This window comes from Calliphora vicina, chromosome 4 (genome assembly GCF_958450345.1).
Source record: "Calliphora vicina chromosome 4, idCalVici1.1, whole genome shotgun sequence".
Taxonomy (NCBI): domain Eukaryota; kingdom Metazoa; phylum Arthropoda; class Insecta; order Diptera; family Calliphoridae; genus Calliphora; species Calliphora vicina.
Window position 1 is genome coordinate 62134253 of NC_088783.1, and position 18866 is coordinate 62153118.

The 18866-nt window shown below is 29.1% G+C and overlaps 1 protein-coding gene across 1 annotated transcript; it reads right to left on the reverse strand.

Moving 5' to 3' along the window:
• Positions 1 to 1562: 1562 nt before the first annotated feature.
• Positions 1563 to 18375, reverse strand: Hecw (Hecw ubiquitin protein ligase). Its single transcript, XM_065508858.1, has 5 exons — positions 18276 to 18375; positions 10663 to 10980; positions 2883 to 3071; positions 2675 to 2812; positions 1563 to 2578 (listed from the first exon to the last, which is right to left on the reverse strand). The coding sequence occupies exons 2-5, from the start codon at positions 10701 to 10703 to the stop codon at positions 1642 to 1644; spliced, it is 1305 nt and encodes a 434-aa protein (XP_065364930.1). The 5' UTR covers positions 10704 to 10980; positions 18276 to 18375; the 3' UTR covers positions 1563 to 1641.
• Positions 18376 to 18866: the final 491 nt, after the last annotated feature.

The following is an 18866-nucleotide window of genomic DNA, read 5'->3' on the forward strand; positions in this document are numbered from 1 at the left end:
TAAGACACACACCAGTATGTTAAAATCAAAAACACTGATTAAAGATTTTTAAAAAACCCCTAGTTAATAAAATTCTAGCGTTGCCAAAATAAAATCAGATATAAAACAGGATCTTGTCTGTATATAAATAATATCAATATTTATCAGTGATATCTGTTTCTATGTTTAAAACTACCGTTAATCTTTGTCACCTGTAGGTGACACTGGGAATTGTCGGGTTAAAATTAAGGAAAAAAGGTTAAAAAATTATAATTTGACGTTTGACCCGGCGATTAAATTTTTAAATTTATCAGATTTTGTAGATTGTTCACAACTCATTTATTTCCAAATATATATTTAGAGTTAATTATTTTGTTTACTAAAACTTTCTTAAAGTTGGCCTGACCTATAACGACTTCTGTAGAAGTTGTCAAAATGAAAAACCTTTTTCATCTTCTTTGTAATTGTCCAGCATTAGGAAATCTACGCATCAGGTTTCTGGGAAATCGTTCTTTAAATAGTCTTTCTGAGCTTTCGGACATCATTGGCTAATCAAGCCAGGCACGGAAATCTCCACGCAGTGACCCAATATCCGTCACATGACTGATGCATAATACTCTCCACATCTCTATTCTTCTGACCTCCTTTCTCTTTACTTCTTCTACTTGTTTATTCTATCTGACTTTCCTCCTTTCTTTTCATCTCTATCTGGCCCTCTTTTATTTCTTTTTTCAGTTAACACAAAGGGACCTTTTGTTTGGACCCAAGTGAACTGTTCAATTTCCTGCCCTTTCAAATTGTCTTTCTATAGATTTTGCAAACATTGTAGTTTATTTTCAAACGTTTTCAAGAGTAACTATGGACCTTATTTTTTTTTTATTTTGTTATTGATTTAAAAGGAATAAAGTTAGTAAAAAATATATCTATCACTTAAACTCTAATGACTAAAACGACAAGAATATAAAATCTTTAAAATATAAAAAAACAAAACCTCGATTTTAAGCATAAATTTGTACCAGGCAACAGGGAAACTATTTAAAAACCAACAAATTTAAAGTTTATAAAACAAATTTTGTTTTATAAAACATAAATAAATGTAAAAATTGTGTAGAAATACCAGTGTAAATAATTAAATTTGAAAATCTCTGTTAGTAAAGTTTGGAATTTGATAAATATTTCTATTTTATCTTAACAATTTCCAAAGTTTGTATAAAAAAGAAAAGAAACTCAAATTTTCAGTTCTTTTTAAGTCTTAAAGCTAAAAATCGAGGTTTTGTTTCGAAAATATAAACAATTTAAGTAAAAAAATAATAAATAAAACAATGTACTGGCAAAATTGAATAAAACGAATACAACTACTTCAACATTTAGAGACACTACAACTAGGAAGAGGAAACGTACTTCTACAATTTAAGTTTAAACAACTTAAATAAATAAAAAAAATAAATAAATTTCACAAAAAAGTACATAGTTATGATGTAAAATATATATAAATAAAGGACATTTTTAAAATATCACGTTTTCTTAACGAAACTCTATCGTTACAATGCTTCAAACAACAGAACGTATGATTAGTAAAACCAAAGGTTAAATTTTTAATTAACAGGTAAATGTTTTGTTTTGTTTTTTTTTTTTTGTTTAAACTTTATATGTAATGCACACTTACTCGATACCAAATGTATTTGTTTCTTCGACAGCCAATAATAATTTTTCATAGAGTAATTCCGGTGTAGGATATGGTGGTAAATCTAAACGATTAAAACAGGTATGAGCTCTGGGCAAAGCATTCGGTTTACCCCATTTTTCAATGCAAAATCTCCGGGGTCCGGTGGAACCCCTGAGAGCGGAAAAACCTTCATAGGGTATACTAGAGGTGCCGGTGACAAACTGCAATAGACGTAGTCTTTGTTCATTCGTAAATTTCTCAATCACCTGCCAAAACCATATGATGACCTGGTGATTATCATGATAACCCGAACGATATTCGGTGTTTAAGCGCCAATCGTTAATATCGATTTCAGCCGTACCAGCTATAACTAATTCCAATTCACGGGCATCGAATACCGAAACCAAACGCGAATCAACGACTTCATAGAAGCCACGTACTAATGATTCCGTTTGTTCCTGTACACCTCTTTCCAAACGCCATTTAATCATGCGCTCGAGGTATTCTTTTTTGTTCTTCTCATTGACTATTATATTTTTGCCACCCGGCTTAAGTTCTCTCTCCACTACACGACCCAATAGCTCCTCCGTTACACAGAATGTTAAGCCCAAGTCAATGCCGGTTCCAATGTCATTATCACGTATCCACTGTAATGACTGATGGAATTCATTGTCTAAAGATTCTAAATCACTTAAAGCTACGGGAAGTCTTAATAAAGCTTTGTAAAATGGTCGTGTGAAAAATGCATCCAACAGATACTGATGTACTAAGGCCAGGCCTAAAACACGACCACTGAAGCGGAACCAATCGTGGCAGTTATCCACGAAGGCCGACAACGGTGACACTTGTACGGTGTAAGTATCATTGGCGGAATATTCAAATAGACCGTAATAGGGATTGAATAGTTCACGCGATAATAAAAAGAAAAATTCTCTGGAAAAAGGAAATAATATTAAAATTTGTAGGTTTTACTCATGTAATTTTAATAATTTTTGAAAAATCTTAATAATTTCATTTAGTTTGACTCACCTAGATGGTCCTCCATAATCGAGACCCTCTTCGGTGTCCCATAAGACCGCCAAACGGCCTCTTTGTAAGTCTTTTTTATTGGCTGACATAATACGACGAAATGCATCTTCCAGCAAATGTGTACGACGTATTTGTAATCTGTAAAAGATTTATAAATAAAATTTTAAATTATATTTAACAAAATTAGAAACATATCTTTGTAACTCACTTTAATTTATGCGGTCCTTGACCGTAACCCTTTGACTCCAGTTTTCTATAGAAACATCTTAATTTCGCTTCGAAATCACGTCGAAATGGTGGTGGAGCCCGCTGTAGCATTCGTGAATTGAGTACAGGTGAACCCTGAGGACTTCGTTCTTCTATGGGCACATAGCTCATAATCTCTTGCTCGAAAAGACTGCAAATAGGTAAAATAATAGAGAAAAATTATTAAATTGATAAATTTAATAAGGAATTTTATTAGCATGCGCAATTAAATTTATAAATAAACATCATTTAGAATATTGTTTTGTAAAGAAAGAAAATAGTTTAAACATACAGGCTTACTCCTGTTCCTACTATCGTTATATTCCCTATTTTGGATGTGTAATTTTAACAAATTATTTAAATTTAGCTCGAAGCTTTTTTTAAGAATTATTAAGTGACTTATAGTTTAAAAATGAGTGTGCCCTTCTCGAATAGAACCGATAAACTCCTAAGCTTAAATATTTTAAATTGTGTTTCTATTTTCGCAAACACATTTTTTAGTTGTAGTTACAAAATGTTTATTAAGTTAAACAAAATTCGCGTATTTTAATCATATTATTAATTTTTCATTTAAATTCCTGTGCTATAACTGAAGAACGTACTATATGCAACTGATTTTGCGTCATTTTATTGCTGCATGTTTTAAATATTATTTTTGTTATCATTTATTCTATTATTTAGGAAAATGAAGTCATTATCATGATGTAAATATTAAAATTTAAACGAGTTTTGTCATATTTTTAGGACAAGTCAGTATTAACGATGACACATCATGCTGTTTATATTTGTTTATAATTTTGTTGTTCAAGGATTGCAAAGTATATGTATGTGTGTTTGATATAAAATGAAACATTACATTAAATTGTTAGTCAAACGATTGTATTCAAAGTGAAATGAAAAAGCAAAATTCCCAAAGAGGTTTAAAAATTTAGCTTCAGTTTCATTCATTTGAAATGAACATAGTTTTTCCGTTATTTATAATGTCCTTAGGAATTACATGGGTACTTCCATCCCCATAATTCGTTCTATTAACAAAACTACCGCTGCGAAAAAACAAGAAAAAAAAGTCAAAAACCAAAGTACTTTGAGTTCAGCGGAGATCCGGTAAAGTGCAATTGAAAATATCAATAGGCCAACATTTTTATACTAATTTTATACAAAAAAGTATATTGATTTTGTCATGCTACGTTACTGTAAATGGAGATCACTTCAAAGACATGCTGCAACGTTAATTCTTTGGTCAAATACATGGGCTAGACATTAATGCTATGTGGTTTCAACCAGACGGTGCCACAAAGCGGCAGTAACAATCTACTAATTGAAATCTAAATTCGGTGTTATATCGAGAATGATTGGTCGCCTAGTTGGAACCATAGGAATCAATATATATATTGATTCCTATGGTTCCAAGGTGGCTTGTTATTTTGCTAATAAAGCATAAAGAGATTTATTTACAACTTTTGTATCTTTGGTGACCCCCACAGAAATTTTCCGGAAACAATTTTCGTAAAATATTTTAATCCTTAAATGTCCTTTTTGAAAGGACTTTTTTTGATTTTCTCGAAAAAAAGGGTCAAATCGACCCCTAAAGAGAAGAGATAGAGGGTTAAGATCTTCCACAAAAATAATCCCCATAAAATTCCACTAAACTCTGACAATAAGAATTCTTAAAAAAATTAACTTACTACATTTTTTTCAGTTAGTATAATGCTCCCTTCGATCAAAAAACTAAAACTTTGACCCACTTTAAAAAAAAATCAGACCAGCTGGACTATAAGTTTATTCTACAAAAATTTACTCAATATGACCCTTCAGAATTATAGGGTCGCTATTCTGTTCCAATCAAAAAGTCTTAATTTGTTGAAAAGTGTAATTAATTAATTAATTTAATTTTGAACAAATAAATTAATAAAACGTAATTATTTAAGTAAATATTGGATCATCTAAAAATTTATTAGACAATTTTCATACCTATTACATACATATTTCAATAATGTTGCTCCATTACCTTTTGATAGTACAATATTATTTATCTGTGCTGGCTAATGTATAAAACGGACGTTTGCACACTAAGCTAAAACTAAATTATTTTTTTATACTAAATTTTTATATTTTTGCAGCAATTAATAAGAGAATTAAATTTTGTAAACATGGTTAACTAACTAGTAAGATATTTTCAACAAAAATAATAAATTTAATTACAATTCTATAAAACTAGGTCACGTATTTGAAGATAAATATAATTTTACAAGCAACAGTTGTCACTTCTTTAGAATTTTCTTATCGCTACAAATTATTAGATTTAATTTAGAATTTAGTTTCTTTATAAATTGCTATTATTGATAAGAAATACATAGTTATTGAGTTTAACTCATAGTCATCACAAAAATAAATGTTACAAATAACTGTAATAACCTATATTCTCAAGGCGTTTTCTTGTCGGCCAAAAATGTAGGCAAAAATATAAATACGTTCGTATTTCTAAATACACATATGGGGTATTCACATGGTCTGCTATTAGTCATATTGTCATAATGTCCTAATATATTATAATAGTTGTTGTTGTGTTTTAAACGAAAAAAAAGTATTATTTTATGACAAAACAATAAACATAGTTCAAATAGTGTTATTAGTTAAGAACTTTTTTGTTTGAAACACAACAAAAATTTGTTTAAAAGATCATACTACATTAGGACTTTATGACCAAATAGTAGACCATGTGAATACCCCAATAATCATTTGAGCTATAACTTTTTTATATTTGTTTGCAAAAATATAATGGCTTTAGTATCGTCGAATAGGAAATTAAGGAAAATGTGTCCATTTATCAAACATAACTGATTCGAAAGCGTATTTAATTAAAATTTTAGGTACAACGACATGTATCCGCTATTTTAATAGAAAAATATTTTAAATTTATAATTTTGTGGATGAATGCTAGGTCAAATATTTGGTTACATCGGTAATGATCATGATAAGGTAACCTTTTTTTCGACTTATTTTAAACTCAGGTATAAATATTTTGTATAAAGTTTATTTCAGTTCAGTTTTTGAAATTATCAATAACATTTTAATTTTGCTTTCAATGATCTAATGGCCGGTACAGACTCTCTGATTAATACAGACATCATGAGAATTACAGTTATAATTAACTCTATTATTTAATTAAGAACAATTTTGGTAATATTATTTTAATGTTAGTTATAAAAAAATTTGTAATTTAGTGTAGCTCATATTTGAGGTATACTAACTTGATAAATATGTTTGTAACACAGTATCAAAGGCTTCCAAATAACAGATTTTAGTAAAAGGCTAGAGTTAAATGTTAATAAAAAAAATCGGGTTAAATTTATTTAACCCACAAACTTAGTATTCGAGATAGAGACAAACATATGTCGATGTATTCCTGGTTTTTTGCTTATCCATATGTATATCAATAATTAATAAACTGAAAGGGCAACACTGCTCCTTTGAACAGGCATCTGTCAGTTGACTCCTGTCAAAATTTGAACAAGCTGCGTCATTTAGTTTGTGTTTGACAACCATTGTTAGTATACTACCGCGTAACTTGAGGAGAAAATGGAAAAAAGAAAAAGCAGTTTTTATTTCCGGAATAAAACCATCACTCAAACCGATAAATATTATGAGAACTTTGCACCATCAATTTCTATGGTAAAAAAGTGGTTACTGAATTTCGTTGTGGCCGAAGAAGCACGGAAAATGCCGAACGTTCTGGACGGCCAGTTAAATAAACAATACGGTGTTGGCCGATCGGAGATTGAAAGATATTGTTGAAATTGAAAGAGATAGTCATCTCACATGGCGCAGTGGTTTAAATTTTGTATGATCACTTGGATATGAGAAAGATTGCCCATAATCGAACACAAACGCAATCGTGTGACAACTTCACAAGAGAGTTTGGCGTTGTTCAACCGCAATATGGACGTGCGTTTCGTAACCGTGGACGAAACTTGGATCCACCACAACACACCAGAGACCAAACAGCTGTCAAAACAGTGCATTTATCGGAGTGAATCGGTGCCAAAGAAGGTCAAGGTAGGTTTGTCAACCAATAAAGTCATGGCGACCGTATTTTTGGGATGCACGCGGTATAATCCGCAATCAATGACGAATATTATGGAATATTTATTGCATCGATTTAATGAAGATTTGCAAAAAAAAAAACGCATTTGGCTAAGAAAAGCGTTCTTTTTCACCAGGACAATGCAAGGGTGAATACATGTGCAGTATGGTGGCCCTTAATAAACAAAAGTTGAATTTTTTCCAGCCTCAACAACCCCCCCCCCCCAGTTTGGTGAACATTGGTTTGGGGTCATTTGAACCCCAAGTGCCATTAAGGGTTAATTTCCATTTTTGTGCTGTTATTATAAATACTAGACTTCATGTTATAATTTTCCTTAAGTTTCATCAAAATCGGCATAAAATATATAACATCTAGCTATCTTTCCATTAGAAATTACAAATATGGAAAAATTTTACCTTTGACCTTCACGATTTAAGGTTTAACGTTTTCCAATTTTAGTAAAACTTTCACAATATATTTAGAATTATCTGGACCATAATATTCTGAATAGGTTCTACTTTAAATTCATAACAATAATGAAATTGAGCTCATTCGTCAAAATATGGCCAAATAATTTGTTTTTATCGAAAATTTCAAAATTTAAATCGCAGGTAAGGAAAAACTATAGGAGATATTTTCATATTTTTTTCATATTTTTATTCCCTATTATATTCTCAATAAATCCCAAAATGAGATAGTCAAAAAATTCTGAAATTTGTTGAACAAAATTTTTAACAATTTGAAAATGGAGTTTTGAAACTGCAGTTAAACAAATTTTAACGGCGAATAGGTTATCGGTATCCTACGAAGCTAAAAGCTCATATACAAGTAAATATGGATATATTTTAAGTTAAAATGAGCTTTTATTTTAATATTTCTCAAAATATAGAGCCCTTAGCGCCAAATTATCGTAAGCGACAAAACACAAATTTTACAGGAGAAGGTTTTTTCGATTATTTTGAAATTTATACATTAAATTAAAAATGTTATGATGCGATATAATATAATTTCGTTCAAGCTATTTGTCTATTTTTCAAAAATATTTATAACTTTTGACAATTAAAAATTCATGGAATACTTTATTGAAAAATATGACAAAGTTTTTTATTGAATTTTTGCATAGATAAAAATTTTTCGAATTGAAATAAAATTGTTATTTATGAATAGTTTTTAATGAAATTTCACAGTTATGTAAAATTTGCTATTCAAAATGGAAAAATAAAAACGAATTTTTAAATTTATTATCAGCAATCCCGCAATTCCCAAAAAAATCTTGAAAAATCCCAAAAATGGAATTTTTAGTATTTTGGCTATAATATCCATACCAGGGTCTGAGTTATCGGAACCCTTAACAAAATAATTAAAAGCATATTGGGCCATCTAAAATCGGTTACTATATTTTGATATCGAATATGCGATTTGAGAATTTTTGCCCTAAATTTTAATTTTATATAAAAAATAGGTGTTTTTTGAATGGACCAGGTCCCCGTAAGAAAATTTTTTAATTTTTTTTCAATTAAAATATTTTATGAAAACTTAGCTTTCAAAAAGTATAAATTCCTTATACATCCTCTTAGAATTTTTTTGCGATAACTTAAAAAGAAAAAAAGTTCTTTTTTCCCAAAAAATTAGCGAAAAATCGGCTTTTTAAAATTTTTTAAATTAAAATGCATATAACTTTGGACTTAGGCATTATTTTTAAACACTTCTTTTTCTATGTGACACATACATATGTTGTTAGTCTAATGAAGGAAAACTGGAGAAAATCGGAAAATATTTGGACACGTTGTTATCAAAAAACTGGAGTAGGCTGGGTAAAACTGTTGAAAATTTAATTTTCAAATGCGAATATATCCTAAGCTATAAGAGGTAATTGATAGCTACGACTAGGTATTTTGTAGCGCTCGATAAAAAAATTCTATATCTGTAATTTTTTTGAAATCGGAACACAAACGAAGAAATAGGATCGTTTTAAAAATGTAACATACCCGAGGTGTCCTACTTTGAGGACCCTTGGTCGCGCTCCTGGTGGGCCCATGAGGTCCACATTCAGAACTTAAACTCAACAGCACTTCTTCTTTGCGCTGTTCTAATCATTTAGAAGTTACAGATTTATTTCCCTCTTTTTTATCTATACCATTGTGTGTCGCTTACGATAAAATTCGTTTACTGTAAAATGTAAACATTGACTTACGATAAAATCTTACCCCCTATAATTTTGAAGTTATTAACAATTTTGATATTCTGAGAACGCTAAAACATGAGTCGGTACATAAAATTTGAATTTTAGCAATAAAAAACAATTTTTGAAAATGTCGCTTACGATAATTTGACGCTAAGGGCTCGATATGTTAATTTTGTTCTTACATTTCTTGTTCTAGTGGCCTGAGACATGTTAATGGCCTGGGAAATTTTTAATAACTTTAACATTTTTTAACCAATTTCAGTTTTTTATATCTCATTAGAACGACAGTTACGTACACATTTCTATTATTTTAAATTAAATTGCAAAAGTAATTTTTTAATGGCAATTTACAAAACCTGATAAAGTTGCATTTTCAAGGTATCTCAAAACTTCATAGGGCTTGCGGCACGTCTTAACCCCAACCAAATTACCTAAAATTTGTTCAGGATGATTTTTTTTAACAATGTTCTGGTCAAAATCCAACTTTTGTATATTAAGGGCTATTAGGTTTGCCCTTTCCATGACAAAAATCCATTAATTAGGCTACGAATTGCTTCCTTATCCACCATGATGATGAATAAAATCTCTTCAAAGCTTTCCTAAACTATAAAAATAAACTGGAAATAAAGGGTATTCTAAAATCTGTCTTAACCTATAACAAATAAATTCCACATTCTCTAACTTATTTTTCAAGTACATCTTGCAAAGAATAATAATAATAATTGAACACATGATTCTGTCACCCTAATAACATATTTGCCAAAAAAAAAAAATAGAATGAAAAATATATAACAAATGTATAATTAATCATTTAAAAAATAATATTTAATATACATATTTCATGTGTGAATTTTGTACCGAAAACCGTTCTAAATCAATTATAAAATTAGTCATTTCCGTTTGAAACACATACGAATATTAGAAAACTAATTTAATGCAAGTGTAAATTTTAAATGTCGATTATGTGCTAAATAAACTATTAAAAACTAATAACAAAACAAAATATTAAATTGTAATACAAGTATTGAACTAGTGAAGGTCAAGTGAGGTGAAAAATCTTCAGTTTAATTGAATCTAATTCCCTTATTTTCAATGGTTAAATTTAAATATTATTTAAAAATGAAGTACATTAATTGAATTGCTACATGTAACATGTTTTTATTAAAGGGTTGATTTACTAAACTAAGATGACTGTTATATTGTTAGCAATAAGACTGATGAATGGCAATGAAAATAACATAAATTTATGCAAAAATAAATTAAATATTCTATTTAATGGCAATTAATAATTATGCGGGCATTATTAAAATTTTAATAAAAAAATTCATTTTTGCCAACAATTTTCGTTTTGTTTGCTAAATTAAAGGTTCAAGGTTAAATGTATTTAAAGGGAAAGTGTTAATAAATAAAATGAAATGAGGAAATTAAAGTATTCTTTATTTATTTTATTAACAAAAAAAATATAAAACTTACACAGCCCATACAATATACGCCGCCTTTGAGAAAAATCCCATTATTTTTCAGATTTTTGAAATTATAAAAATTCCAAAAATTCTTCAACTGCCGAACGCACGAAGTACTTATTGTTAGAATAGAACTCGTGGAACACTTTTGATTATTATTTGTATAATTTAGCAATATTTTCATCATACACATTCTATTGTAAAGTTTTATTTTTTTTTGATTTGATTTGATTCCACCAACATCCAATAGGACTTTTAGTTGAGTTTTATTTTATACTTTTTTTGTTTGTCTTTAAATTGTTCGCAACTTATTTTGTATTGCATTATACTAAAATCACAGTAAATATTTGGGGATATTATTTTAATTTATGGTTGTATTCAAAAATAGTGTTGAAATTATAGAATTATATTTAGATTTGAATAGCAGAGTAGAGTGTTTCAAGAAATTTCAAGAGTAAAAATCCAAAATAAATGATTTTACAACATTTTATTAAATTATTTTACAGGTTTGAAGTTTTTCTTTATAGATTTTCTACCATGGAAGTCCTTATGACCCTCTCTTGTGTATCTTTTGAACACGATTTTTAGTTTTAGTAACTTATATGTCATTTGGAAGTGTACATTAGGGTGGCCCTTAATAAACGAAAGTTGGATTTTGGCCATTCTCACCCCCCAGTTTGGTGAACATTAGTAAAAAAATCATCCTGAAAAAATTTTAGGTAAATCGGTTGGGGTTAAGACGTGCCGCAAGCCCTCTGAAGTTTTGAGATGCATTTACAAGGGGAAAAAATTCATTTTTTTCAGTTTTTGTAAAAATTTTGCCATTAAAAAATTACTTTTGTAATTCAATTTAAAAGAATCGAAATGTGTACGTAATTGTCATTCTAATGAGACATAAAAAACAGAAATCGGTTAAAAAATTTTAAAGTTATTAAAAATTCGCCAGGCCATTAACGTGTCTCAGGCCACTAGAACAAGAAATGTTGGAACAAAATTAACATATTTTGAGAAATATTAAAATAAAAGCTCATTTTTACTTAAAATATGTCCATATTTACTTGTATATGAGTTTTTGTCTTCGTAGGATACCGTTAACCTATTCTTAGGTATGAACAAAAAAATTTTATTTTTTTAACGGCAGTTTCAAAACTCCATTTTCAAATTTTTAAAAATTTTGTTAAACAAATTTCAGAATTTTTTGATCATCTCATTGGGATTTATTAAGAGTATAATAGGGAATTAAATCGTGAAAAAATTATGAAAATATCTCTTATAGTTTTTCCGTACCTGCGATTTAAATTTTGAAATTTTCGAGAAAAAACAATTATTTGGCAATTTTTAGGCCAATGAGCTCTATTTTCTTACTCTTATGAATTTTAAGCAAAACTTAATTAGAACATTATAGTCCAGATAATTCTAAATATACTCTGAAACTTTTACTAAAATCAAAAAACGTTAACCCTTAAATCGTGAAGGTCAAAGGTCAAATTTTTCAATATTTGGAATTTCTCTTGGAAAGATTTTGAAATGTTCGAAATGTTGTATATTTTTGGGCCGATTTTGATGAAATTTAACAAAAATATAACACAAAGCCTAGTATTTACAAAAGCAGCAGAAAAATTAAAATTAACCCTATATAGCACTTGGTGTTAAAATGACCCCAAACTTCTAAAACCATAAAAAATTATGATTTTAAAAGTTTGGTGTCATTTTAACCCCAAGTGCCATTAAGCGTTAATTTCCATTCTTGTGCTGTTATTATAAACCCTAGAGTTTATGTTATATTTTTGTTAAATTTCATCAAAATCGGCCCAAAAATATACAACATTTCGATCATTTCGAAATCTTTCCAAGAGAAATTCCAAATATTGAAAAATTTTACCTTTGACCTTCACGATTTAAGGGTTAACGTCTTCCGATTTTAGTAGAAGTTTCAGAGTATATTTTGAATTATCTGGACTATAATATTCTGAATAGGTTTTACTTAAAATTCATAAGAGTAAGGAAATAGAGCTCATTGGCCTAAAAATTGCCAAATAATTGGTTTTTCTCGAAAATTTCAAAATTTAAATCGCAGGTACGGAAAAACTATAAGAGATATTTTCATAATTTTTTCACATTTTTATTCCCTATTATACTCTTAATAAATCCCAATGAGATGATCAAAAAATTCTGAAATTTGTTTAACAAAATTTTTAAAAATTTGAAAATGGAGTTTTGAAACTGCCGTTAAAAAAATTAAATTTTTTTGTTCATACCTAAGAATATGTTAACGGTATCCTACGAAGACAAAAACTCATATACAAGTAAATATGGACATATTTTAAGTAAAAATGAGCTTTTATTTTAATATTTCTCAAAATATGTTAATTTTGTTCCTACATTTCATGTTCTAGTGGCCTGAGACACGTTAATGGCCTGACGAATTTTTAATAACTTTAACATTTTTTGACCGATTTCTGTTTTTTATGTCTCATTAGAACGACAATTACGTACACATTTCGATTCTTTTAAATTAAATTACAAAAGTAATTTTTTAATGGCAAAATTTTTACAAAAACTGAAAAAAATTCATTTTTTCCCCTTGTAAATGCATCTCAAAACTTCAGAGGGCTTGCGGCACGTCTTAACCCCAACCGATTTACCTAAAATTTGTTCAGGATGATTTTTTTGCTAATGTTCACCAAACTGGAGGGTGAGAATGGCCAAAATCCAACTTTCGTTTATTAAGGGCCACCCTAGTGTACATACAGTGAGGCCTCGATTATCCGTGATTCGATTAACCGGCAACATCAATTATTCGGGAAAGAAAAATAAAATATTTTTGGATCGATTTGGATTTGGATCGATGAACCGTAATTACCTCTATTATCCGGGATTATAAGCATCATTTTGTTTCGATTAATTTCGAACAATCAATCAGAATGTGAATAAAACGAAAAAGGGGAATTCCCTTGATTGCATCTATGATTCTGTTATTAGCTTTCGAAACCAAACAACTTTAAAGACTGCTGTAGAACCAAAAGTAGAATTAGCAGTTTATGAATGGTTCCGGAAGGAATGATTTAAAGGAACTCCAACTTCTGGATTAACAGTGAAGGAAAGGCTAAAATAGTCCACTCAAAATTAAACAAAAAAGCGATGTGGTATTCACAAACATATGCTGCAGGAGAAAAATCTTCAGCTAATTACATACAGTGAATGTCACTTAAAATCTTACACCATCGTAGTCAAATTTTATTCATTAGTTTTAGAAAGTTGATGTTTTGGAAATATTTAAAAATGCTATTTTTATATTGTGTGTGCTATTACCTATCAGAAAATTGGGTATAATTATACCCTACACCACCATAGTGGGGAGGGTATTATGCGTTTGTGCAGATGTTTGTAACGCCCAAAAATATTAGTCTAACACCCACCTTAAAGTATACCGATCGACTTAGAATCACTTTCTGAGTCGATTAAACGATGTCCGTCCGTCCGTCCGTCCGTCTGGTTGGCTGGCCGGCTGGCTGGCTGGCTGGCTGTCCATGTAAACCTTGTGCGCAGAGTACAGGTCGCAATTTTGAAGATATTTCGATCAAATTTGGTACATATTACTTTTTCGGCCCAAGGACCAAGCCTATTGAAACTGGCTGAAATCGGTTCATTATTTCACCTAGCCCCCATACAAAGTCCCCTCGAAATTGGACTTTATCGGTCATAAATGTTTAATTTATCTATGTGTCTACACAAATTTCGCTCCAAATAAGTTTTATATATACAAAATTCATGTCACCAAATTTTGTTACGATCGGTCCATAATTAGTCATAGCTCCCATATAGACCCGCTTCCGAAAATCACTTTAACGTGCATAAATCGCTTAAAAATGTTGGTATACACACAAAATTCAACATAGTTAAATTTAATATAGACATAAATCACTCGACCTAATTTCATGGTGATCGGTCCATAATTGGTCATAGCTCCCATATAAGGCCCACTTCCGAAAATCACTCAAAAATATAAATTATATAAATATTTTTACTCATTTACTTGGTGTAGGGTATTATATGGTCGGGCTTGACCGACCATACTTTCTTACTTGTTTTAATTGCCCTTATCCACAAATAAAAAAATTGGGTAAGACTGTCAGTGCCCAGAATATCAACGCTTCATTTAAAATCGTAAAGGTACTAAAAAATAGCAAATGATACCCTACAAAGTATTAGGATTATTTAATATTAACATTTTTTTTAATTTTTAAAGTTTTAATTATAATTTAATATAATTGTACGAATTTAAGTGAAATATGAATTTTGTGATGTTCTTTATTTAACTTTTTTGTTGAAATGCATATTTTTTGTTCCAATTAATAAAATGACTTTTAATTTTTTATATAATTACCTATTATTGCCTGTATAATTTCATAATATTTAAAAAAAAAATATGTTGTACGATTTTGAGTGACACTCACTGTACATAGCTGCCACAATTTTTTTGGAAAAACTAAATGAATTCATATCAAGGGCAAAAATTGATACTCAATTAACCGGGAAATTGATTATGCAGAATGCTCCCGGTCCCGACCATTGCGGATAATCGAGGTCTTACTGTATATAAATGTTAATAAACAAGTAAGAGAGCAATATTCGGCTCTGCCGAATCTTATATACCCTTCACAAACTTATACTTCAAAATAAAAAATTTTAATATTTTTAGGTAAACAAAATTTATTTTTTTTCCAAAGTTGTTTTTTTCATTTTCCGGAAAAAAAATTTCGAATTGTTTTTAAATTTTTTTTTTTTAAATAAATTTTTTTTTTTTTCAAAAATATTTTAAAAAAACTTTTGGTAAAAAAAAAATTCGGGTTAAAAAATATTTTTTTCAATTTGACCCATTGTAGGTCCAACTTACTATGGTATTATATAGTCGTTGCAAAGGTCTTTGAAATATCTATCATTAGATATTCATATTGTCTATATTAATGACTTAGTAATCCAGATATAGGTCAAAAATAGGTAAAAAATCGAGGTTGTCCTGGTTTTTTCCTTATATCTCAGCCATTTGTGGACCGATTTTCTAGATCATAAATAGCAACCGAGCCGGAAGAATTCCGGAGATATTGATGTATGAATCGTGTATGTAAGTTACCTTCAACAGACAGATGGACATGGCTTAATCGACTCCGCTATCTATATGGATCCAGAATATATATACATACTTTGTAGGATCGGAAAATTATATTGTGAAACTTACAAACGGAATGACAAACTTATATATACCCTTCTCAAGAAGGTGAAGAGTATAAAAAGAAACCACTAAACCTAGTCAAACCACTAAACCATGCCAAAAATAAGTGGACGCATTAAAGTAAACATTCATTGATGTAAATTTCGGTATTTATAGATTACTAAGTCATTAATATAGACAATATGGATATCTAATGATATATATTTCAAAGAACTTTGCAACGACGTATATGATACCATAGTAAGTTGGACATACAATGGGTCAAAATCGGGAAAAATATTTTTTAACCCGAATTTTTTTTTCACCAAAAGTTTTTTTTTGCTAAATATTAAAAAAAAAAATTGAAAAAACAAAAAAAAAATTCGAAAAAAAAATTTTCCAAAAAATGAAAAAACAAAAATAAAACTTACACAGCCCATACGCCGCCTTTGAGAAAAATCCCATTATTTTTCAGATTTTTGAATTTTTTTTTCACCAAAAGTTTTTTTGCTAAATATTAAAAAAAAAAATTTAAAAAACAAAAAAAAAATTGGAAAAAAAAATTTTTCCAAAAAATTAAAAAACTACTTTCGAAAACAAATAAATTTTGTTTACCTAAAAATATTTAAAATTTGTATTTTGAAGTATAATTCGTTGAAAGGTATATAAGATTCGGCACAGCCGAAAATAGCTTTCTTACTTGTTTATTTTAAAATTTGACTTCAATTTCCGTGCTCTGTCTTTAGCCTCTAAATTTTTAGCAGAGTTCCTGTTAGGAACTTTTTGAGCCTTGTATGTTTTTAAACCTGCTTTGGCTTTAAATTTTCGTACCAAATAGTCCGAGTACTGAGCTAACCGGATGTGTTGGGAGCTCTTTTGAAAATCCTTTCTATTTATTGGCTTTAGAAACATCATGTGACCATACCTTCTACCTAAACCAGGTTTTCTATCAACGGACAAGTTCTACCGATACTGTTTAATAACATTGGAAACAGTTTGACGGCAGACCTTTCTATTGTTTGGCCAACTTGGGATTTGTTGAAAATATTTAATAATTTGAATGTGTTCCATCGGTTTCAAGGTGCGAAATATGGTTTGTGCGGTTCAGAAGTGGTGATTTTGACAAGAAGACCAATAATTGGAGGCATTACAAAACGTTTGCGAGCAACAGTATTCAGGCAAATTGTGTACCATACGAATTGATGCCGATAGACTTAGAAAAATGGTTTTGCATTGTCCGAAATGATGCTAAAACAAAATACTTTGAATTTATATTGTACAAATGTTTTAAAATAAAAACTAAAAATTGAGAAAATCCGGTATTTTCTAGTCATACACCCTATATTAATTGGTTTTGATTCTTGGAAATATTGTTATCCAAATTTGTTATCCAAATACTTCAAATGACCACGTTTACCGCGTTCCCACTTTATTAAATGTTGACTACACACTTTACATACAATGTTTGAAAACCACGACTTATTCAGGACCCTAAAAAATAATTGAAATACTTGTTTCTCACGTCTGTTATAGTTTTTCTTAACTTTTTGGCTGAGTATTCACCGAAACTTTTTCGCGATTAGGACATAGTGTTAAAATCAATTTATTTATAAAAATGTACACATAAGATTACGAAACGGGCACACGAATTTACTTATGACAGCCAATTTTGCAAAATTAACGTAGATCTAAAGCTACACTTAGGAAAAATATTTAAAAACATTATTGGTGTTACCAATGTACGTACACCTAATACAAAACCACTAACGGTATCTCGGCACCAAACTTTTTGTCTTTATTTGTTGACCTAGGTAATTAAAGTTAATTTCAGGAACTGTTAACTGCTTTCAATTGTAATTCAAACTGTTTAGTTACATTTCGATACTGTAATGAAATATTTGAAAAATTCCTTCGATTTTTTACAAAATAAAACATTAACAGGACTAATCTTAAAATAATTCACAAAATTTCGACATTATTTTTCAACCAGATCATAAAAAAAATAATGAAATATGTTTAAAATGTTTATTATATTTTAATATTAATTAAAAAAAAATTAGCACTTTTTAATATGAAAAAAAAACAAACGCGTTTTGTTGATTATTTAATGGGAATGATGAAATTGTTTAAAAAGAAGAACAAATAAATCTTCATATAGTGGGTGAGGCAACGAATCATTCAAAACTTTCAACGTTTTTTATTTTTAATTTCATTAAATTGCACTTTATCATGTTTGATGTTTTGTTTTAAAAATGTTAAAAACTTCTTTGTTGGTTTAATTTATATTAATTGTTATTGTTATAGATGTTGAAAGCATTTCCCAATAGTTAATCGAGTTATTTATTTATATTTGTTATATTGTTGTTTTTTGTCTTTTCACTCGCTTACAAATTATTGCAATTGATACGCACCATGAAGTCCCAACCTTTAATATGGCTGTTACATAGAGTAACTCTGATTATTGACTGAACTCGATTGTCATTCGTTCTTATATGAGAATGGGAATATTGTATTATTCACTTTATATATATATATATTCATTCTTATTTAATATGTTTTCTGTTATTATTTATTTATTGTATTAATTGATTATGAAGGGTTTATTGCATTAATTTCTATTCATTTAAGATAAGAAACAATAACACTACATAGTATATGAATTTTTCTATTCCATTCCAGTATTCTGAAGTTTGAAATGTGTAATTTTGCGTTTAAATTGATAAGTGGGAGTGCAGCAGAGGAACTAATGAGTATTTTTTTCTTTTGTTATTTATTTATACTCTCATGAGTGATAATATAAACAACTATTTGCCACAAGACATTTTAATAGATTAATTAATTAAATTTTAAAGAAAAATGTTGAAATGTTGAAATTGAAATGATAAAGTAATAGAAAATCTATAGCAGATACTAATAGGATCTTTAGAAAAATCAAGTAAGAGTGTTATATTCCGATGTGATGAATCTTGTTTATCCAATATACAATATTTTCTGTTATTTGA

What these genes read in the sequence shown, in the direction of transcription:
- Hecw (XM_065508858.1), bottom strand. Translation starts at nt 10,703, where the DNA reads ATGGGATTTTTCTCAAAGGCGGCGTATATTGTATGGGCTGT. An exon ending in CAAGGACCGCATAAATTAAA is followed by an intron (nt 2,813 to 2,882) that starts GTGAGTTACAAA and finishes AATCTTTTACAG; the next exon opens with ATTACAAATACGTCGTACAC. An exon ending in GATTATGGAGGACCATCTAG is followed by an intron (nt 2,579 to 2,674) that starts GTGAGTCAAACT and finishes TCCTTTTTCCAG; the next exon opens with AGAATTTTTCTTTTTATTAT.